The 24734-nt window shown below is 38.6% G+C and overlaps 1 protein-coding gene across 2 annotated transcripts in view; it reads right to left on the bottom strand.

Annotated features, from left to right (window-relative positions):
• Positions 1-24734, bottom strand: part of nsl1 (non-specific lethal 1) — a 70341-nt gene that overhangs the window by 5534 nt on the left and 40073 nt on the right. For both annotated transcript variants that reach the window (XM_065230800.1, XM_065230799.1), the window contains exons 5-7: positions 931-1344; positions 705-865; positions 339-644 (exon numbers count right to left, since the gene is read on the bottom strand). In XM_065230800.1, the coding sequence (XP_065086872.1) occupies positions 339-644; positions 705-865; positions 931-1344 (881 nt within the window). The remainder of the gene's footprint in view (positions 1-338; positions 645-704; positions 866-930; positions 1345-24734) is intronic.

Here is a 24734-nt window from a genome sequence, read left to right as displayed (position 1 = left end):
AAGACTTTACTTAGTATCAAAAGAAGTCGGCCCCACCATTGCCCAAAACCTTGTGAGTAGTGTCAAGGACAAGGTGCGGGCATTCGGTTGTGAAGGGAAGATCCAATAACACAATGACTCAGAAAATCTGACTTAAAATGAATTTTTGGCGACCATTTTTTCAAGTAGAGTCTTTAATTGGTCAATAGACTTTGCAATGGTGATATCGAACCTACTACCAATTAGTTTGTTTCGAACAATTAGAGGTTTGGGACTCATTATGCCCCACCTGTTCACTATGTCCCTCTTACCCCTACACCGCGGATAATTGAAAACAATAGAGCTGAGATGGAACTTACTGTGATTTGGCTGCTCTTGTGAACCATGCTTGTGTTTGTTGTACTTCCGTTTTCCGTCCGGACCGTATTTCTTGTTGCCTCCGGATAGGGGTGTCGTTGCTTCGTCACCGGACGAAAGGAACGAAGGAGTGGCACTGGAGGGCAGCATTCCGACGATCGGTGGAGACGAACCGGTGGAAGCGAATTCACCGGCGGAACCCTTCTGAGCGATGCTTTTGTTCAGCGATTTTGCCGTACAACGAATCATCTTGTTCTGCCACTCCGGTATTCGCATGATCGCCTCGAAGTGTATACTGTGGGACACGTCTGAAAGGTGGATTGTTGGTTTAGTGGTCCTTGGGGGTATTTCAGTGGTGTGACATTTACCTTCGGGGAAGCTTAATATCGGATGGAAGCAGGGATCCAATAGTGCCACCCTGTCCGATGCCGGCATCGTGTCGGGTAGATCCCTTGGTGCTGTAGGGTCTTGTCGGCCGGTACACAATGCACAAGGGTGTAACGGCCACGCACAACCACATTTGACGGTGCTGAAATAACCAGCGAAAGTTAATGTTAGAAAAGTGAAACCTAAGCAGATGCCATCAGAACTTACCTAGGTCGGGCAGCCTTCTTGGAAATGGTATGCAGATTTGCAGTCTGCAGTAGTTTCCGCTTTCGAAATCCATTCCGTTGAAAGGCTCGTGTCCGACAGGAGCCACCGCTTTGGTCGTACGCTCCATTATGAGCTGTACTCGTGGTGGAGTCAGAACCGTCATCCAACGGCTTGCTGTTACCGGGCAGAGTTCCCCGGTATCCGTTGACGGACTGCTGCGAGGGAGGTTGTTGGGACAACGAAGGTGCTGGATCTTCCAGCGCAACGGCACCTTTGTTGATTTTAATCTTGTTGTGCAGTTCGTTGTGCTGTCGGATGCGGTATTCGAGGTCAGAGATCTGTGCCAATAGCCAGGTCCATCGAGCCGCTACCGAAGCACGATCTTTGGCCCATCGCCACGCTGCCCGTTTAGCACTAGATGGAAGGAAGAGAGAGAGAGAGAGAGAAGAGGGAATAGTTGTTTATTCAGTGCAAATAAGAGTCACAAGATACGAAGAACTGGAAATCTCATAGGGAGAAATGCAAACAACCGACAAAGATAATGACTGGGACTGGTTATCGTTGGTTCAATTAATAATCAGCAAGTATTTTAAAGTAGCATAGGGTGAAATTAAGTACATTATCTAGGTTCTTAAAATGCAATTATTTATTTTCAACTTTGCGATTAATTTCTTAAGGGTAACAACAATGCGTAGTTTTTGTTTATCATACTTAACCTGATGAACTAGCCTAGGGCAAAAACCACGATAATAAAGAAATAATGTTTATCATCCAGAATTACTGAATCAGACATAATATAATAATTGAAGAGCGCTCAATCAAATTAGCTGAATAAAAACAAAAACATAATGGATCTGCACCAATACTTGTCGGATCGAGATACAATACGATGCCACTACCCTACACAGCGGCAATAAACTATGATGATCATCATCATCAACATCAAATCAACAACAACAATCACAATTCAACCATATGATCCCCGCTAGCTACAATGCTTCTCCGCAATCCCTTCATGCTTCACACTACGGAAAAACGAGCATCTGGAAACAGAAACTGCTTGCTCATTACACTCCAGAAGTCGACAGTCTTTGTCCAGCGGGCCATGTGTTGCCATTAGCTGGGTGTGCTTAATAAACCATGCATCCCCCTTTTGCACACACTAGCCAACGAAGAGTACTAAAATCCGTAGCTAATTCACGTTCTAATTTGGATCAACGAAAGAGAAAGCTATAGGCGGCAGCCCGTACCCCGCTATCAAATGCCTGCCCATACTCCGTGTTAAGAAGTTTCATATCAAATTCATCGGACTCACCCACAAATACTGATCCATATGAAGTGCGCTTAATAAGTATTGCTTATGCATGGAATGAGAATCACAGACATTCTGAAAGGGTGTTCATTTAGTGTTTGGCACTACTACACTGGCGACCGACCGAATGAATGGTAGTAGTGGAAAAAAAATGAATAATTATTGCGATCCACTCTGTATTCATTATTTGGCACACCATACCATCTCGATTGTGTTTGGAAGTATGTACCTACTTACCGAGATGCTAGGTAGGTATGTTCACGTTTGTTTAGTTACCTTTAGTTTATAGGTTGTTCAATTAACACCTCGATTGACCCTTTTGAATTTGTGCAATCACGAGTGCTAGGGGAAATGGCTCTAATGTTGGCCTATGGATCTAAGATTGGGCCAATCTTTAAAAGTCTGCTATTTATCAATTTTATCTAGATGAACGCGTCATAAGGACGGTACTAATGGATATTTTTGGTCGCTATTGAAAATTTAGTCGATTGCTGAATTTATGTATGGGCCCAAATTAGGGACATTTAGGCCGACATTACATACATTTCCCCTATGTGTTTAGAAAAGGCAAACAGACATAACAGAATCACTTCATTAATCGATCAGCTCTATCCCAATGAAAGTTTTCAGAGCATTTCTAAATTTGATTTGTATTATTATCACATTTTAGTTCATTCGTGACTTGGGCCATCTACATTAGATCCGTACCTCACGTGTTGTGGCAAAGTTAGTTGTGTGAAAGATTTAGCTTGAACAAAATGGTTAGTTTTGACCTGATTATAAAAAAAAGCTTTGACATACATAAAATTTAAAAACTATTTAAATTATACAAACAAGATTATTTTCCAGGGTTTTTCCCGGTTTTTCCTGGTGAAAATAAATTCCCGACTTTTCCCCGGTTTTCCTGGTTCACTTGCCACCCTGAATAATGCTATTTCCGAGTAATCCAGATGTTCAAGGTTCTTGAAATCGTCAACCGAGATTGGGACAATGACTTTAGTATCGAAATATTTCCAGACAGATGCACAGTGTCTATGTGGATCATGCATGAATTATTGCCATCTGGTATATATTATAAGTTCTTCAAATCGTTCTGGAGTTCATTATTCTTCTAGATCAACCATGACTGCACAGCAAAAAATAAGGAATATTACATGACATGTAAACCAAAACCATTTTAAAATTACATCGCTTTAAACTATGTTTTGATTTAATTTTACATTAAAAATCATGCACATAATAAAAACATGATAAACCTCATAAAATTACACGCTTATTCGATCAATTTTCTCTTGCAGTGTAATATCACCACGTGATGTAAAAACTTATCGAAGAACATCGGATTTTCAACGATAAAACCTATAAATTTACATGCTCGTGTAAACTTAAATCAACAAACATTGAGAAAGCTAATATGGCGGACGGACCGATTATTCGATAAGTTTTTTCTCTACTCAGTTTGTTTTGTTTTGTGCGCTCAGTTTTGGTTATGTGGAACGATTTATCGTGCATACACGCGTCCACAAATAGAAAATGGATGACAGACAAAATATTGATTACAGCGGTTTTATACAGTTAGCACTTTTAGTTCGTGCAGAATAGCAAAAATGGATATGGAAAAATAGAAAAACATTCAAAAATGCGCACGTGGTTCCTTTTTTCTCTTGACTGATCGTTTTGATGCAGCGGTGGAAGTGTAGGGTATGTACTGTGCCGTGAAGGCGGATTATTCCACGTGGGTGATTATTCCGGGTACTTGACAATCAGTTCGATTTTATGCAACTTCGTTCAAAAAGCCAAATGCGTGTTATTCTAAATGTCCTGTAGAATTAAAGGGTGTCCACGATGAAATTGCCACACACAAAATTGATTCGCAAAATTCGAGTTTTCATCCGATTGCCATCAAATTTTCAGGGATTGAGAAATAACTATTAAACTTCATTTTACCATTTTACTCGTATTTTATTTACAGTCCATACGCAAATGCCCGCACCTTGGCCTTAACCCCGGCCATAAGATTCTGCGCAACCTGTGAATCAACCGTTTTTTGCATGTAAACCCATACTTTCTTCAGTTCCTCGACTGTCTTCACTACCTTAGGTCGTTTAAGAAGGTGCTGCTTCATAATCGCCCAGTACTTCTCGATGGGGCGGAGCTCCGGAGTGTTGGGAGGGTTGAACATTTTCGGCACGAAATTGACCTTATTGTCCGCATACCACTTCAGCACGTCCTTGGAGTAGTGGCATGAGGCCAAATCCGGCCAGAAGATTGTTGGGACGTTGTGGGCCTTCAGGAGAGGAAGCAGCCGCTTCTGGAGGCACGCTTTTATGTACACCTGTCCGTTCATCGTGTCCTGGGTCACGAAAGGTGCACTCCGCTTCCCGCACGTGCAGATGGCTTGCCAAACCAGGAATTTCTTGGCAAATTTGGACATCTTCTGAGTGCAGACATGCTCCGGAACGCTGAACTTATCCTTGGCCGTGAAAAACAGGTTGCCGGGGATCTGTTTGAAGTCAGCCTTCACATATGTTTCGTCGTCCATGATGCAGCATTTAACTTTCGTCAGCATGTTGAGGTACAACTTCCTGGCACGGGTTTTGGCGGACTTGTTCTGCTTCTCGTCGCGATTAGGGGCCTTTTGTACCTTTAACGTTTGAAGCCCAGCCTTAGTTTTGGCCTTCTGGACAAAACTTCGGCTTAGGTGCAGCTTCTTAGCCACATCCCTAACGGAGGCGTTGGATTTCGGTTGAAGGCCCCAACTACGCGGTTGTGATTTTTGGTGTTGTACGGAATACTTTTTCCTTCACTTCTGGGCTTCCGATCGGTGGTCAACCGTTCCTCGAACCGCTTAATCACTCACGACACCGTGGAATTCGCGATTCCCAACGTTTTAACGATGGAACGATGCGAGAGATCCTTGTTCTCGTGATGAATGCGCAAGATTTTATCACGCACGAGCTGCAGGATGTAAATAATGCACTATGAACTAAATCCACCCAAATTTTCATTAAATTCTACCCAACGGTTAAAAAGTTAGAGCAATTTCATAGTGTGGCAATTTCATCATGGACACCCTTTACAAAGTGAGCCCATCTAAAGCCATCCATGTAAAATTCAAGTGGGGTTTAATTTTACATGCATGTAAATTTCAAGTCGTGTAAATTTAAAAACCAATTTAATTTTACATGAATATTCATGCTCCTTTTATGTGCATGGATTCGTGTAAAAAAACAAAATAATTTTAACTGTGTGGGATAAAGTGTTGTATCGAAATATATCCAAACAGATTCATAGTGTCTATATGGATAATGTTTAATTATTTCCACGTATACCAGACGATCTAGGTTCTCCAAATCGTCCTGCAGTTCAGATGATTTGTTTTACTAGATCAACAAAGACTGGGATAATATTGGTAGTTTCGAAATATCGATTTGGAAATCTTAGAACATACCTAGAGCATAGCCGGAAATAGATTAGCATGATCCACATACACACTGCGAATTTGTTTGGGCATATTTCGATACTACAGGTATTGAATTAGTCTTGGGTGATCTAGTAGAAAAATAATCTGATCTCCAGAATGATTTCAACACCTATAACATCTTGTATACGTAGCAATAGGTCGGACACTATCCACATAGGCACTTTGAATCTGTTTGGACATATTTCGATACTACAGACATCATTGCAGCCCTGGTTGATATAGTAGAACAAATCAACTGAACTCCAGGACGATTTAGAAAACCTAGAATATTCGGTATTCATGGCAATTACTCGCATGTATACTATTCGTTTATGATTTGATAACGAAACATGTTATGTTCATATTTCATTTTCATTTTGCACCGTTTGGTGGGGCAATGGGAACGCAAGTCAATCCAAAGCCGAGGATGAAGGAAGGGTAATGGCTGAATAGTCTATGCGGACCACTTGAACGCCATGGGAAAAGGAAGGGATTGAAGAGGTCGGTTATTGGGGGGTTTTGAGAAAATGACACATAGTACTAGATTTGTGATGCAAAATGTAAAGAAACCGAAAATTCATCTCCTACTGATTTATCCTTTCACATATATACCAAATTGATATTTTAAAGCAACCATCAAAATAAACAAATAATATATGAAAAGGCTAGTTGCCAGTTGCTTTAAAGGCTAGTTGCCTCCCTAAGCGGACCCCCCGCATCCTAACTCTTTTGTTAATCTACTTAATGTTATTAGGCTGTCTAAATTTTAATACACTCAGGTCTTTTTTTACACGGGGGATACGTACCGTGTAAAAAAAACCTACGAGATTTTGATTTTTCGCATGCTTAAATGTTTTTAAAAAATCGGATTTTAATACCATTTGTTATTAAAGCATGATATGGTCCATATAGACATATTTTAAAAATTTCTGTATTTACACCAAAAATTGTGATTTTATTTTGAGTATGCCATATGATTACCTATAGCTTGAAACGGATAATGTGATTGGACGATAGGTTGTATCGTTGTCGAGAAATCCTTAAAAACGTACCGTGTAAATCGTGGAAAACCGTGTTAAAAAAAAACCGCGTAAAAAAACCCGTGTAAAAAAAGACTTCAGTGAAAGTTTTTTTTTATGATTATGATATCTCATTAGTCTAATTTAATAAATAATTGAAATCTCTAATTTACCTAATCAATCATAACTCATGCTTTATTAAGTACCTAAACTACTATGTAATCTAAAATTTAACGTGTTTCAAGTAATTTTGACTTTGATATATATTTATTATATCTTAAATCGACCCAGGTGACACCTTCAATTGACTAAAATGCTTCAAGTTAGTTTCCTAGCTAATTCTTAAAATATACAGGGTATATGCTCCAACTACACTCACACGTTTCCACTATGTCGTCCCACAAAATTACGTATGGATATGTCACAATAGGAGCACGCCACAGTGGAATCCCCGAACCATAGTTCAAACACTTATCCCAAATCAAAATGAAGCAGATTAGTTACAATACCATGTACAAAAATGATGTTTAACATTGTTCCCTAAGTAATGCCTCAATGAAAACAACAATGAAAGCTTGTCACGCAAATTGAAGTAGCACTGTTGGACACTTTCTGGAATATTTCAATAGTATAATTCCCTTGCAAGTCCAAACAAATCTACCTGCGTAAAAATAAATAAAATAAGAGTGATTTGCGGAAAAACCCGCCAGTATCGCACCCAACGCGCCAATGCAATTGTAGGGAATCAGGATACACATGTATGTCCGCTTTCTGTTCCGAATGCTGATCCCCATATTGGTCCATCGTTTTGTCATTCACGTCTCAACGCCGTTGAATGGTTGATCAAAAATGCAGCACAAAAATCCGTTCCAGACCACCCGGCATACACGAATCCTAGTTAAAAAGAAAGCCCGTGAAATAGCTGATGAACTAGAACGGGAGTTTGGCATGAACATCAACCGTCCTAAGATTGGTGGGTCCGGAAGCTGCAATAACGGCAATATGGCCCGCCGTTTATTGGCAGAACCCGGAAAATTTACAAAAATAGTCGGCGTACACAAGGACCTGTTGGAAAATCTGCGGCGAAGAAATTCTAGAGTATTGGATCCTACCAACGTTATGGAGTTGTATAACACTCTTGAAAAGCAGATTTTCAATGAATTCCCATACCTAATGAAATTGCCGGCATCCATACATAAGTACATGCATCTAGCAAATTTCATTGAAAAATTGGTAAGCTTAGATTTAATAGTACATCAAATCACAAACCATGGAAAAGCGAATGACTTCGGTGAACTCATCGAAGAGAGTGACGAATAACATACAGTAGCACAAACATATTCATTTCAAATGCTCACTAGCACCATCTAGCGAGAGAATTCCGGATTGTTCCTTGACCTCCTTATCAACTTTGCCGTAGAAATCATCCGTCTAAAAAGTCAGGATCTTGAGATACAGCAGTACAAACACATTAACTTCAAATGCTCACTAGCGTCATCTAGCGGGGGAATTCCGAATTGTTCTGTCCATCATCCAATAGTCCCTGACCTCCTGATCAACTTTGCCGAAGAAATCATCCGTCTAAATAGTCAGGATCTTAAGATACAGCAGCACAAATATATTCACTTTCAATGCTCACTGGCGCCACCTAGTGGAGGAATTCTGGATTGTTCTATCTATCATCCAACAGTCCTTGATCTCCTGATCAACTTTGCCGAAGAAATCATCCGTCTAAATAGTCAGGATCTTGAGATACAGCAGCACAAATATATTCACTTTCAATAATCACTAGCGCCACCTAGTGGAGGAATTCCGAATTGTTCTGTCCATCATCCAACAATCCTTGACCCCTTGATCAACTTTGCCCAAGAAATCATCCGTCTATATAATCGGTATCTTGAGATACAACATTCAAATCATGCAAAATAGGAGATTTTAGGGCAAAACTGAAAAACCCCAACTTACCTTACCGTGCCCAAGATGAAACCCACTCCAATCGATTCCTGAGACTTTTTTCTATAAGTATGACTATTTTTTAGTCTCTTGTTCCAGCGAGCACCGAAGTTATTGAATTTTAACACATTGTTTCGATTTTGTCTGACGTTGCAACGTCAGTGCCTATACGTAAGCGTACTACAACGCGGCTTTTAAACAAAGGAGTAACAAGTGTGATACTATCACTTCAGGCTAGAACTTTAGTTCTCTCATGCAATGGTTCATCAGAGAGGAGAAGCTCAGTAATTCTCATCGCATGCTCATGACGCTATTCTGTCACGGCATGAGCCAACGATGCCGGACCTAAACCAACCGTCTCCAACGCTCCACTATGAAGCATAAGATTAGGCCCGCCCACCAACGTCCAGGTTAAAAACTAGCCAAGGGGAGGGAACGAAACATGTTATGTTCATATTGGAAATAAACAACCATGAAAATGTCTCACATTGGACAGACCTCAGGGAATTTTCGAATTGAGATCATTTCTCGATTATTTGCAGGGTGTTTGGTTTAAACCGGTTAAAAATTGAGAGCCAAATGAACAACAAAATGAGAACAAAATAATCCGGGCGGAAAGGTGAATTCCACAATTTTTGTGACAGCACAACAGAAAATCACGAAATCCGCGCCTGTTGTAACAACCCTGAAAGTGACAGCAAAATCTATTGTCATTTCTGAAGTTTCCTTTTATGTCTCTAAAACCTCTCTGACCTTACACGACATTGTCAGGTGTTCCCTGAACTTCAGACCTTGTACAAGGTCTATGAATCAGTAAGAAGCTCCCTGAAACGCATTTGTAGGTGTTTACTCATTTTACTGAATACAATTCCCTGAGTTTTTCAGGATTTTCCAAAACTTTGACGGACAATTTAAAGGTTTTTAAGAATGCGTTAAAAAACCTGTTATTTTTGGTAAATCAATTTAAGTGCCACAAACGATTTTAACACATTACAATCAGTTTTAAGAGAACTTTAAGTCAGTCCCATCTGTAGTTTTATCAATTTTGATTTAGCATTATTATTTAGTTTATCTTTATATGTTTTTTGAGCTTGTTCAAAAACAAAACATTGTTGGATTATCAAAATCATCCCGGATATCTATTCTTGAAGTTCTGCAGACTCAACAAGGTATACGATGATTCGACTTATTGATATAATGGGCAATATCATATCATTGGTTTGGATTATTAGGTTTTCTAAAATGCCTGCAGATATTTTTTTATATTATAGTCACTTTGACACTCTTGGATCATTCGTGACCTATCCCGGTTAGATTTGAACTCAGGATAATGATGATTTCCCCTTGGTTTGAGCTGGACGATTTATCTCTAAGATGATTAAGTACTTCGACCTTGGCGTGAGAGGTATCGATTCAGATCTTTATGTTTTACAGACTAGTCAAGGTATGCTATAATGTCCTGACTAATCTTGTGTACCTGGTTAGCACAAATGCAGACATTAGTTTTAATTTATCTTTGCATGCCAAGCTTTTTTTTTTTGACGTAGGATTACGTCTTTCGGCAACATATTGGGGGTGCAATTTCAAAAAACCAAAATCGACCGCATTACGAAAAGAGGTCAGGAGGATCCACATATCACTCTGTCAATAGCAGATGAATTGTAATTCTAAACAAGCCAATCGATTGGAAATTAATCTACCAATCTGCTAAAATGAACACTTGGTTATTTTCATTAGGTCACTATTAAAAAATACCAGTGGCGTTTTCTTAACCTCAATCTACCTGTGCACAAACTCTCAAAACAAAAACAATAATCAAAATATTGCTATTGCTAAGATAGATATCGAGTAAACTAGAAGATAAAGTTTATTTTTCAACTGATTCGAGCAGTGGCGTCGCCCAACCTCAATCTACCTGTTCAACAACTCTCAAAACGTAAACAAACAAAACAATATTGGTTCCAATGGATAAACATCAGTGAAACTAGAAGACCCGATGCCTTTTGAAACTGATTTGAATGTAAACATGACCCTAAATAACGTTTTCAAAGTTGTTGAACATGTAAAAAGTGAGGTTACGCGACGCCACTGGATTCGAGTATGAATATGGCATTAAATCTGGTTTTGAAAGTTAGTGCACAGTTAAAAAGTGAGGTTACGGAACGCCACTGAAAAATACACAAATGTCCAACTGTTGCAATGGTGATCAAAATGATCACCCATTGCCTGCAAACAGCGCATTCCCTAACACAGATTTAAAAATCGATTTCGATCCTGTCTCACTGAACGGTGCTCATTCAATCACCGTTTGTGGTGGTGTCTGGTCGTGGATGTTTATAGAGATGAACTAACCTATGGCTAAAAATCTCTCTAATAAAGAATAAAAAAAAAATGGTCGTCGATGTCAGCAGCAGCAAGTGCTTTCAGTGTGTGGCGTTAATATTGTTCTACATTACACAACGAAAGGCAGCCTGCAAGCAGCGAGCTGCAGGTACACATGAGCATCCATAGAAGGAGGAAGAAGCCACACCGCTATGGATCGAAATCAGTTTCTCCATGAGTCGCTGGGGGTCATCTATGCCAAGCGCGTCACCCTTGCTCCAAGCAACATACAGCTCGCCAGCCTCATCCGCGTTGAACGCTCTAATAGCTCAGCATTACTCAACCATCACGATAAAACGGTCCTTTTCAGGATCACTATAAATTATTGTTTTTTTTAGAGTTAATTTTCATTGACCGGTTGTAAAGTTCTGCCTGATGGTTTGTTGCAGCAGCGTGAATCAGCTTCATTGAAGACCTTTGGAAGACAAAACGACCAGATGGCCATCTGTAATCACGTGACAAGGGACTGGCAAATCCACGAACCCTCGTCCAGTCAACAATTCCTTTTATTCCCTTAGGCTTACATACCATCTGATCTTGAACTTTTATTTATTCTATATATTCTTATGTATTCCCCCTATGACCTCCACATGCCAAATTTGGTTCCATTTGCTTGATTAGTTCTCGAGTTATACAGAAATTTCTGTTTCATTTGTATGGGAGCCCCCTTTACAGACGGGGGAGGGATCTCGAACCTTCATCACCTTTCCCTGCCCCAAAAACCCCTGCATACAAATTTTCACGCCGATCGGTTCAGTAGTTTCCGAGTGTATAAGGGTCAGACAGACAGACAGAAATTCATTTTATACAGGGCTGGTAGTGAGTATGTGATTTAATAGTAGTGACTTTAGTGACTAAAATAACGAAAATAGTGACCAAATAGTGACTTTTAACAATAAATATGTGACCAATAGTGACATTCACTGATCAGAAAGATATGGTCTACCGTTGATTACGATTGCCCCTTCGAGAAATTTTATAAACTCAGAAACCCATCATGCGTTTTTTTTTCATGTTACTAAAAAATAAAACAAACGGTTTGAGGAACCTATAAATTTGTTTTCAAAAAATAAGTATGAATTGAATAAGCAATTTTGTAGACAAAATATTTACTAAGTTGATATTAGATCCAAATCACACATTGGTGATTAGATCGCAAAATTGAGGCCTAGAGAAAAATGTTCAAATTCAAAGATTTAGACAAATTTTGACAATTTTAGGATAGTCAATTTTAAATATCTAGGATATAGATGAAGCAATGCGATTAGAGATTAGTATTTAAATAAAAAAATCGTTCTCCTCTTTGTAGCCGCTATAGCGCACTGGTCGTCTCCAACACAGAGAAGCAAATTCATAACTGTGGGACCTAGACAACTTTTCTAAATCGCAGTTAAAAAAAAACATCTCATAATTATGGAACGAAGAAAATCATCCCAGATGGAAAAACACGGACAATCTAACTAAAAATCTCAATCGTGAAAAATTAGGGATTTAGGGATGCATTTTAGAGTTTTGGGCCATTTTCGTAGCTCTGAACAAACCCAAGAATTTCAAGCATCCCTACTACAGTCTACGACAGAAGCACCATCCTATGTTTATGTATGTATTCAAATACTCAGTGGGCAAAGAGCCGTCGCATCTGCCCTCACCGCTCACCACTTGTACCCACGGTAGCTTGTACAACATTGATAGGAATAAGCGACGCGACGTTGCCAAGTTGTTTTTCTCTCTCTCTCTCTCTCTCTCTCTCTCTCACTGTATACAAACACAGTGTGGATCGCGTTCTTCGCTGCTGCGGCTCTAGCTTCTTCGCACGAGCCGCGTACATACATGATGATGGTGGATAGGGCGGCGATGGGCAGCGCATATGACTGTCGTCCCCATCGAGCGAAGTGGTGATGGTGTGACTAGGTAGATAGTTGATTTTAACATGAAACTTCAGACCAGCACAGAACAGTAAAATATGACGACAGCGGCAGTGTGGCAGGCATTGAAATGATTTGCGTACAACAACCTATCCTATCCGAACTAGACGGCATGCAGAAATCTGTCAAAGCTGAAAAACTCTTGCAGATTACTTTTGGAAACCACTGAAAGTCGGAATATAATGTGTTGGTAAATTTATGGCCTGTTTGAAGGGGACGACGAGTTAACCAAAACTATATAAATTTCCTCCATAATTTTATTGAATATTGATCTTTATAGATCATTGATTTTCGGGAAATTTCCTTTTCATTTGATGATGTTTTATCACGAACAGTGTTCGGAAAAACTCAAAAACTCAAATCATGCATGAGTTATTGCGCCTATGAGTAGGTATTGTCTTGCAAAATTCAACGTCGCAAAAATCACCGATAAGTTTCCAGGTTCAAAAATTAATTTCGTTTTATTTTGGCGTTATTCATTGTTATTACTATTGTTTGTGTATCACTCTGTGTGCCACGCGATCGTCTGTTTTCTCGGCAGCAACCATTGTGTGGTCCTCCTCATTGTTCTTCATCAGCAGTTCTTTCGGTCGATGCGTCGTCGACTTTGGAAAGCAACCGTTTAGTGATGAGTGTGTAAGTACTGACCACGCTTTGCGTCCATTGCTGCAATGGAGGCGCTCTGACCCCCGTTGGTGTAACTGCCATACAAAGAAACCACTGGAAGCGGCTCCATTTCTGATGGAGGAGGCTTATTGGATAGCGGAAGATAAAGTGTTTATTGTGTTGTACCTTTTGACTATAGTTTCAAGATGAATTGTATAGTGACCAAGAATCCTCGGCTCTGTAAAGTAAATTCGTTTGAGCCTTATCAAATAAATAAATTAATAAACAACAACACTTTTACGGATATTCTGGAATATCCATTAGACGTAGCTCCCGTATTCTGAATTCATTTTGATAACAGATCTACAAATGGTTTCAAAAACCCCTAATGTATTTCAGAAACGGGATATAGTTATTTACTGCAGTTATTTACTGGTTCTGGGTATCTGGATGTGGCCATATTCACCTTTTGGTCCATGATATCATTTCTATTTACTTTTGGATGAAAAATCATAAATTTTGAGCCGTCGGACGGTACCAGTACATGAGGTTTTGGAATTGTCCTTTTTGGGGTCCTGCCGGAACCGGTTCTGGGTATCCGAATGTTGCCAGAGTCACCTTTTGGTTAATGGTATGATGTCTATTTACTTCTGGATGAAAAATCGTACATTTTGAGCCGTCGGACGGTACCAGTACATGAGGTTTTTGAATTGTCCTTTTTGAGCCCTACCGGAACTGGTTCTGGGTATCCGGATGTAGCCATATTCACCTTTTGGTCCATGACATGATGTCTATTTACTTCTGGATGAAAAATCATAAATTTTGAGCCGTCGGACGATACCAGTACATGTGATTTAGGAATTGTCCTTTTTGGGGCCCTGCCGGAACCGGTTCTGGGTATCCGAATGTTGTTAGATTCACCTTTTGGTTGATGGTATGATGTCTAGTTGCTTCTGGATGAAAAATCATAAATTTTGAGCCGACGGACGGTACCAGTACATGAGGTTTTTGGAAATGTCCTTTTGTGCCCTATCGGAACCGGTGCCAGGTAGCCTAAATGGCCAAATTGGAGAAATCCTGGGAAGGATGCCATTCTATAACCCTTTATCTTTCATTCGAGGCCAATAAATCAAGAATCGGTTCAAAAATGGGTTTTTGGGAGTGAATTTCAGGCTGGGTCTTTTTTGACCCTAATGCACAATGTGTCACTTTTTTTGTAGCGTCACTCCCAGAGGTCGCTAACAGCATCTTTTGACATCAAAATGTTTGTTTCCGAAAATTAGGGAAAGTCAGGAAATTTCAGGTCTCTATCATATTTCGTTACAAAATTACAGCTTTTTTAAAGTGACGCCGGGTCAAAAAAGACCCTAATGCACTAGGAAGGTTAAGGAATAACCTCGCATCAGTAAAACCGTTTAGAGCTAAACATCTAGATCACGTAAGATACGAAAATCGCGCAAACTGCGAACGCCGCGCGAGACAACCGCAAAGAAAAAACAGTTTATTATCACTTGAAGAATCAGTTGAACGTGAATTTAGTGCACTGAAGCTTATGTTATCTGATCGCAGGATGAACCTAACAGCAGGATCCGTCGAGAATTCTCTCCTGCTAAAACTCAATCCAGACCTTCTCCCTAAGATTTCTCTATTGATGAGTGAGGAAGATGACCTGAATTGATGTGATTTAGCTGCTTTAATTATGGTTCTGTTGAATTTAAATGAATCATTCGAACTGGCTGGAACTATTATTATTTTTAAAAGGTTGCTTCCCTAGTAAAGTAAGAAGTTTTATCAAGGCTTGCAAGCATTCTACAAGTCTAGATCATGGTCTACAAAACCCTCATAATGTAGGAAAATAATTGATGATAATAGTGAGCTCTTATTCGTGAGAAATAAGCCATTGAAAACATCGTTTGCGAAAGCATTTTCGTTCCATTTAGGGTAGGTGTACGTATAGTTGCCGTATCAAGGTAGTGTCGGAATGGTGAGGAATACACGGATAAGATTATTTTTTATCGATAGCTCTCCTAAAATAAAACATAAGGGAAATGGATGTAATGTAGGCCTATATGTCCCTAATTTGGACCCATACATAAATTCAGCAATCGCCTAGATTTTCAATAGCGACCAAAAATATGCATTAGTACCGTCCCAATGACGCGTTCATCTAGATAAAATTGATAAATTGCAGATTTTTAGCGATGGGCCCAATCTTAGAGCCATAGGGCAACACTAGAGCCATTTCCGCTATTTGCATATTTTAAACTTGGAATTAACCAAAAAATGTCGGAAATTAATTAATTTTTCGTAAGATTTTCACTCTTTCGCACTAATAGTTGTGGAAGTGTTTTTATAATAGTTGAATCCATAAAAATCTAACCCATTCTACTATTATATGAACCAAACTTAGGAACTATCACAACTACTGGAACAGTATCGAAGACAAGTTTCCAAAAAATTTTTTTTTTTTTATATTACGTAACATTATTCCAGAAGAAATCTATTTAGGAGAATACGAATGAATAACAAATGTAATAGGAAAAGTTAGGCAGTTTTTGACGCTACAGGTCCTCGAATTAGTTAATTGCCAATATTTTCATTATTTTCTAAATTTATATCGATACATGTTTGGAACAAATATGTTACCATTACCTACGCAATTGAATTCATGAAAATTTATTTCAAATTTGATTTAACTATACAACTAAACACTGAAGCTTTAGTACCATAACTAGCACACTTACCCTGTTTTGTTATCAAAACAGATTCTCAAGCATCCCTCTTGTCTTGATATCGCGTTTGTTTATAGAGCATCACTGAAATTCTCAGCATTTCCTTTCATTCCTCAGAACTTCTCCAAAGTTCCTACAATTGCTGTAAAGTTAATTGGACTGCATTGAAGATCTCTAATCTTTTATAAAGTTAATAACGAACTTGAAATAAATCATTTATTTTTTTACTTAATTATGGCACTTTGAATATTTTCAATATCTTGAACTTGTACATGAAATACGAAACTTTAAGACATTGCATATTTTTAGATCTTGGACTTAGACTTACTTGGGAAACTCAGGTAATTTTATCCAGAAAAATGAGTAGACATCCTGTATTTAAAGAAAGACGATTGAACGTCACAACGCAAAGAATAATCAATCAAGAAAAAGTGACTTTAGTGACTTGGCCTTAAAAAAGAGACTTTTTAGTGACTAACTTGAAAAAAGTGACCAAGTCACTAAAAAGAGACTCACAACCAGCCCTGCAATGGAAACAACAATGAAAGCTTGTCACGCAAATAGAAGCACTTTCTGAAATATTTCAATAGTATAATTCCCGTACAAATCCAAATAAATCTATCCGCGTAAAAATAAAAAAAAGAGTGATTTGACACAAAACCCGCCACTATCGCACCCACCGTCAGTGACTACATACGTAAGCGTACTACAACGCCGCTCTCTAACAAAGTAGTAACAAGTGTGATACTATCAACGGCGCCGGTAGTGTAGTGGTAAGCGTGATTACCTCTCACCCCAGCAGGCCTGAGTTCAATCCCAGTCGGCGCCGCCGGGATGTTCTGAGGCATAACATCTCTGATCACGCCTTCCTTCGGATGGGAAGTAAAGCCGTTGGTCCCCGGTTCATGAGTTGATGGGTCGATAGGTAGGGTCTAGGTGTGGGAGCTGCCTTCCTGGCACGTCGGTAGCATTGGTGCTCAGCACGGAAAACAAGATCGACGGAAAAAAACAAACCAAAAGAAAAAAAAGTGTGATACTATCACTGCTAGGCTAGATCTTTGGTTCTCTCATGCAGTGGTTCATCAGAGAGGGGATGCTTAGTAATCCCCATCGCCTGCCCATGGCGCCATTCTATCGCGGCATGAGCCAGCAATGCCGGCCATAAACCTACCGCCTCCAACACTCCACTATAAAGCATGAAGTTAAGCACGCTCACTAGCAACAAAACTAGCCAAGGGGAGGGAGAAAAAAAAACTGTTGTAACTATTTTCATACTGAACGTATTTTAGTAAAATTGTAGCCAAATTTAAGATCTATGTTTTTATAATAAATGAACAAAATCTCAACTCATGTGTACTCCGTGTTCTTGAAAAAAACATAAAAGATTTACTCTATTGCTCAAACTTTCGACAAACCCAAAAATATACATATACCTATAGGGGAATACAGCTATACCAGGGTGGCCAGTGAATTTTCATTTTGAAAATCCCGGTTTTTTCCCGGTTTTCCCGGTTCAAATCTAAAAAATTCCCGGTTGTTAATATGCAACAAAAAAAAAAACAAAATTTACTGAAAGGATAAAAAAAAAATGTGATTTGAGAAGATTCCCAAGATTCTGGAGCTTTGAAATTTGTGTAGAGTCTGAAACTAGAACTTTTCTTCAAAATTTGTGATTAATAACATGCTTCGTGATGCAAGATTTGGAGAAACAATAATTAAAATGTGAAATTTTGAATTTTTTTTCAAGATAACAGATTTAAAAAAAACATACTTATGAGTCGTGGAGTCATAATTGTCACGCTCTGAGACTTGGAAGCATTTTAAGGGTTATAACAAATTACATAGCAATCTGTAGAATCTAGCGGACAAACCCTGGAATTTTTGGTCAAATTTAAAAGAATCCAAAGTGTTGATTAAAAACAAATATTGAGAAGGATTCCCACACAGTTTTCGAAGGAGAAGAGCAGATTTCCAGAATTATTCTTACATGAAATCTTTAGAAATGGTTTGATGAATTTGGAAGGATTTCTTTGGAGAAGAATGCAAGTTCTAAATTAAACTGTTAGGTAATTTTAGTAGATTTAAAAAGGAGTTGTGAAAATAAAAATAAAACATTGCAGAAAATTCCTTCGTGGTTCTGATGAGATTTGTATGGGCATCGTGAGGAGCATGACAGATGAATTTTAAGAAGAATTCCAAGAGAATTATTATCAGAATTCAACAAGAAACAGAGTTCTTAGAATGTTCTGGCAATAATTTCAACCCTAGTGCGAAAGATTCATAGCATAACACAAACAAAAATGATTCCAAAAAATTTGCTGATAATTAGAAAGAAATTCTTTAAAATACTCCAAGGGGTTTATAAATTAATTTTCGAAAGATTTCTTTTGTTTTGAATAGCGTTAAAAGAAATGTTTGAAAAGATTTCCAAAGGAATCAAAGTCTCCGGATAGGCGGGAACGGGAATTATATGAAGGATTCCAATAAATTCTTAGAAGGGGTTGGAAGAAAATTCCTAAAATTCAACGGTAATTATTACGCGGAGTGTTTTCTGGTTTATTTCAGAACAATTTCAAGATAATTCAGAGCAGAATTCCAAGTTAATTCTGGAATTCATCATGAGAATTTTGAACAACGAAAAATTAAAACCCCGGAAAAGAATAATTCAGTTTCGGTTTTTACAAATATTTGTTTCCAAACTCCAGCATCTTCAATATTTTCTTTCGAGGACCATGCACTTTACATCTGAAATTGAAACGACAAAAATCAATGTGCACTATTGCTGAGTGATTAAATTCTAAAAACAATAAGAAGGTAAACTGAAGCAAATTATGCAACAAATAGAGCAAGACATTCATTTGCTAAAGGATCACTCTGTTTTAATGGTTTATTCTGAAATTCTGATGTAAAAATTTGTTCCTATGATATGGTTAATTTATTTTCCCGGTTCTCTAGCAGAATTCACGGGTTTTTCCCGATTTTCCCGGTTACTTTCCAAATTCCCGGATATTTCCCGGTATTCCCGGATTTCCCGGTTTGCTGACTACCCTGCTATACAAATCAATCATCTCTCCTCATCTAGACTTTTGCCCTTCCATTTTATTTTTGGCCAATGCAACACAAATATTGAGATTACAGCGCTTGCATTTTTTACTTTATTTTTGAGATTTTTAGCCGTAGGCTACTTTATCTCGTCCATGAAAGGTGGGACCTCAGAAGGAGGAACCCCAACGGAGTAGTTTTTACAGTGTTTACTTCAACCGAAAATTGGTTCCTGGCTCGATCGTACATTTACACAACATATTAAATACACAACATTAAAATCTGAATAAGACAGAGCTCTACACCGGGGGAACCGGGAGGGCCCCCACCAGGCAGAGATGTCCCAACAGCCGGAAGGAATTAAAAAAGACTTAACTTTGAAATACAATGTAGCATCCTTTGAAAAACGCATTACTGCTGCCCAGTGGGAAGGGCTCATCACCCACCAGCATGTCGCGTATGCTATTTGGAAGCCCGTGGAATTCCCGCAGGTTCTGATACTGAGGGCATACGCATAGAATGTGCTCGATTGAGGCTGGAGTTCTACAACCGACGCAATTGTGCGAGATCTTGGTGTGACCGGTCCTCAAACGCGACGCTAAATAGGGTAGAGAACTACTTCGGCCTAAGCGCCCATTTTGGGCCTATCAGGCAGAAAACATCAAATAAATAAATTATTTCGGCGTTAACAGGTAAATTATGCATTTGGTACGATACTTTAGTTCAGATGCTACCGAACGAAGTCAATATGAACGCGTAATATGAATGTTTGCACCCAATATACTCACTGAGGACAAAAATTAAATAGCAGTATTTTGATTTTGTCGAGACTGAACAGCCATTCACAACACACATCAATTCCCAGTCGAACCGTTCCATATAAATATACTCAAATGCAAATGTAGTGCTACGACCGATTTTTTTTTATCTTCATCCGATAGGCCGAAGTGAATTCATTGGCGTTTCAATGACGATTCACTGCGTTAGGCCGAGTTTAGAATCCGTAGACCGAGTTTGGCGTCAAGAAGCAGTGTTAGACTTTTAAACAATATCTCAACAATTTGTTTCTCTTTATCAAATCTTACGGTACGTACGGAAAGGTTAATAAATTTGGAAGCCATCAGTAATAATAACATTTTATTTGGTGCTAAGCTGCGCTAGATGAAGAAAGACTAAGTGCGGGTTGTGCTTGATAGGCCGGAAATGGGGTAGTTAACCCTACAGCGCTTGCAGAATAAAATAATGCCTTTGATTTTGAGATGTAATAGACTCACTGACTCAACTTAATGCTAGACGCTTACAATGGTTGTCGGTGAAGCAAAGAATTGTGTATTTGACTATGGTGTTCATTTTTAAAGTATTTAACGGTTTGCTGCCTCGATATCGATCGTGTGATCGAATTGAAAGAGGAAGTGACTTTCATAGAAATAATATAGAAACGCGGTTAAATTAAGAACACCACATTTCTTGACTTGTGCTTCACACAATTCATTATATTATAAAGGAATAAATGTTTTCAATTCGATGCCTAGACATATCAAACTTTCAACAACACTTACAGAATTTAAAAGACACTGCATTTCACACGTTAAAACTGTCTTTTTAACAGTTATCCAGTGATTTTTTTTATGAATTGATAAATCAAGAGCAAATTTTCATTACGTCGAATGTAACAAAGGTAAACAAAGTCGAGCTATCAGTGTCAATCGATGCTCCTGCTATTACACTATATACTGTCCGAATATAGGATCACATCCCATTTTTAAAATTATTTACCAGTCAAATTGCTTTTTGACGTAATCACCTTCCGATCAAAATAGTTTTCGATGTTACTTAAGTCACCCGATTTCTATGGATATGCCGTTGTTTGTTGTAACAGTGCAGAGAAACCAGTGAAAAGTGTACGTTCGTCGTTTCGATTTCTCATTATTAAACTGAATAAATAGAACTGTTAGTTGCTAAGATGATTTCGGTGGTCCTAAATTGATAAATGGGCTGCACGTAAGGAGACGTAATTGATAATTCTAGACTAACATTTGAAAGGGGCGTAAGAGCCAAAATGTAAACAAACCATATATTGCCACATATAGAGAGAATAGTTCACAAACTACTCGATAAACACGAAAATGTAGAAGAAAATATCACTTCAAATCATCAAAAACGTTTCTTCTTACATGGCGTATTTCCAACTTTCAACTCTATGATGCATCTGGTTGTTACGCCTTGCACCAGAACTACGAATTATATCGTTTTAATATGCCAAACATATTGAGTCTGTAGTATCTAGTCACGCCCGATTCATTTGAAATGCATCCGATTGATAGTTCACGTGTAAACAACGAACAAAAAGAAGACCGAAAAATCTCCGGGCGTAATTCCACTCTCACAAAATTTGCGAACGAAGAACCAAGGCGGAACAACAAACAAAATATCCCGAGGGTGTACTTCCACGGCGTATCACCAGTGTTGGCAGTTCAAAGGGTGGATGATCCGGGGGGTAACAACATGTATGAAATTATCAGGGCGTATGATGTTTTCTTCTCGATTTCACGACAAAGAAAACTTTTTCTAAGTTTTTAGTGATGCATGATGATAGATTACACTATTAACTATATGTCAAGCTTATAAAATCATCCAGAAAATGGAAAGTCGTGAAATAGGATTAATTTTAGGTCATCAAAATTCAGAAGCGATTTTCTCGATATGGTAATTTTGGAATTACGCCCTTTTCAAATGTTAGTCTAGAATTCTTCCGAATATCCTGGTAAAAAAAACACTTTGACTTAAGTAACAATAGGGGCCACCAAACGACGTATAATAACTTTTGACTCAAAAACCAGTATTTTTTAGCATGAAAGCTAGCGATTTGCATTTGTATGATTAAAACCCGGCTAAATATGTTAAACATTGTTATCACTATGAGATTATATGTGTTTAATTGGAAATAGGAATAACTTTTCGGTCATCAAAAAAAAAAACTTTATTTTTCTCGGATCGGTGCGAATGTTACTTACGACATAATGAAAATTTGCTCTTGAAATTATGTATCTTGACGAAGTAATCTCTAACGGATTATTTTGTATGCTGTCATAACGACATTTTAATAATTATTGTAGCACTGCAAAAACTATTTTTGTTCGCCACGATGGTGATGATGGATTTTTAATATTTGATGTAATAGTAGTAGATTAAAAAAAAGAAAGTACAAAGGTTTGAGCCTCACGCGCGTATTACGGATTTAGAGGACTGAATTTAAAATTTGAAAAAAATTTCAATTTTGAAGCTTATTTGGAAGATACTTCGAGTTAGTAATAAGTTTTCTGGCAAATGTCGGGGTAAAGGGTGATACGGTCAAAATTTGGTCAATATCAACTTGACGTATTTCTTTCAATTTTGCATTTAAAAAACCTGAACACCCCTCATTTTGAAGGTGTGTGTGTGTAGAATGTTGCTCCTATTTTGATTTTGGAATTCACTCTTCAGTTGTCAAAATGCCGTCCAAGCAAGAAGAGCAGCGTATCAAAATTTTGCTCGCGCATCGCGAAAATCCGAGCTACTCGCACGCAAAGTTGGCAAAATCGCTAAAAGTTGCCAAATCAACCGTTACAAATGTAATTAAAGTGTTTGGGGAACGTTTGTCGACAGCCAGGAAGTCTGGATCGGGGGGAAATCGAAAACCGGAAGCCGCTGAGACGACAAAGAGAGTTGCCGGTAGTTTCAAGCGAAACCCTAACCTCTCTCTCCGAGATGCCGCAAATAAGCTGGGTGTATCGTCTACAACCGTGCATCGAGCCAAAATACGAGCCGGACTATCGACTTACAAGAAGGTAGTGACTCCAAATCGCGATGATAAACAAAATACGACGGCCAAAGCGCGATCCCGGAGGCTGTACACGACGATGCTGACGAAGTTTGACTGCGTGGTAATGGACGACGAAACCTACGTCAAAGCCGACTACAAGCAGCTTCCGGGACAGGAGTTTTATACGGCAAAAGGAAGGGGAAAGGTAGCAGATGTTTTCAAGCACATGAAACTGTCAAAGTTCGCAAAGAAATATCTGGTTTGGCAAGCCATCTGTACCTGTGGCTTGAAAAGCAGCATTTTCATAGCTTCCGGGACTGTCAACCAAGAAATTTACGTGAAAGAGTGTTTGAATAAACGTCTGCTGCCTTTCCTGAAGAAACACGGTTGTTCCGTACTGTTTTGGCCGGATTTGGCATCTTGCCATTACGGTAAAAAGGCCATGGAGTGGTACGCCGCCAACAACGTGCAGGTGGTTCCCAAGGACAAGAACCCTCCCAACACGCCAGAGCTCCGCCCAATAGAGAAATACTGGGCTATTGTCAAGCGGAACCTAAAGAAGACCAAAAAAACTGCTAAGGGCGAGCAGCAGTTCAAGGCAAACTGGCTTTCTGCGGCGAAGAAGGTGGACAAGGTGGCTGTACAAAATCTGATGGCAGGGGTCAAGCGTAAGGCCCGGCAATTCGGATTTGGAAAAGCGGAAGCCTAACTGAATATTTTTCCTGAATTTTATACTAATTGAACTTGAAAAAGAAATTTAATTTGATTTTTTAAATAAACGATTTCACCGATTTACACGCGTTTTCCCTTGACCAAATTTTGACCGTATCACCCTTTATGTGAGCATTCCTGACATTTCTGAAAATTATGATAGCATCAGATTGCGGGATTGCTAGTGTAATAGGATGCTTTTTTAATTGTTCATTAATTCTTGATCGCTTGTAATACTTATGAATATTTTAGGTGGACAAAAAGGCGAACTAAGAGGTGGACGCCTGAGCTTTTCCACATTTATATAGCTGTGAAGCAACTGTAAGCTCTAGAGGGAATTATATATGTAACTGGAACCAGTTCGATTTTGTTTGCTAACCTGGTTTAATTGTCATATTTCATTATCTTTTAGATAAATCGTCCAGCTCAAACCTTTATAAGGGTAAGAGGTGGGATCGTCATCATCATCGTTACATCATGTGAACTTTATATTTTATTTTAGTACGAATTGATTCCATGTTTGGTTTCATCGACCTTATAAAGCGTTAAATTTTCATACTAATTCCCGGTTACATGGTGACCACTGAATTTAAGAATTTAAATTCCCATTTTTCCATGATATTTCCAGTTTGATAAAAACAGCTAGTTTTGTCAAAAAATAGTATTAATTTAATTTTAAATTAAACTGAATTTAAAAAGATCTATATCGGAAGACTCTGAATTTTCATGATAAGAATAAAAATTGTAAAAAATTAGCTTATTTGACCTAAATCAAGATATAACGACACAACCAAATTGTCGGGTTATCAAGGATTGATCGTTATTAAAGACTATGGACTTGGAACATTTTAAATATG

This window comes from Ochlerotatus camptorhynchus, unplaced genomic scaffold, assembly GCF_037179485.1.
Source record: "Ochlerotatus camptorhynchus isolate MF236.1 unplaced genomic scaffold, CSIRO-AGI_Acam_v1.1 ptg000332l, whole genome shotgun sequence".
In the NCBI taxonomy this organism is placed as follows: domain Eukaryota; kingdom Metazoa; phylum Arthropoda; class Insecta; order Diptera; family Culicidae; genus Ochlerotatus; species Ochlerotatus camptorhynchus.
The sequence above is the reverse complement of the archived record's forward strand: the minus strand, read 5'-3'. Positions and strand labels throughout refer to the sequence as shown.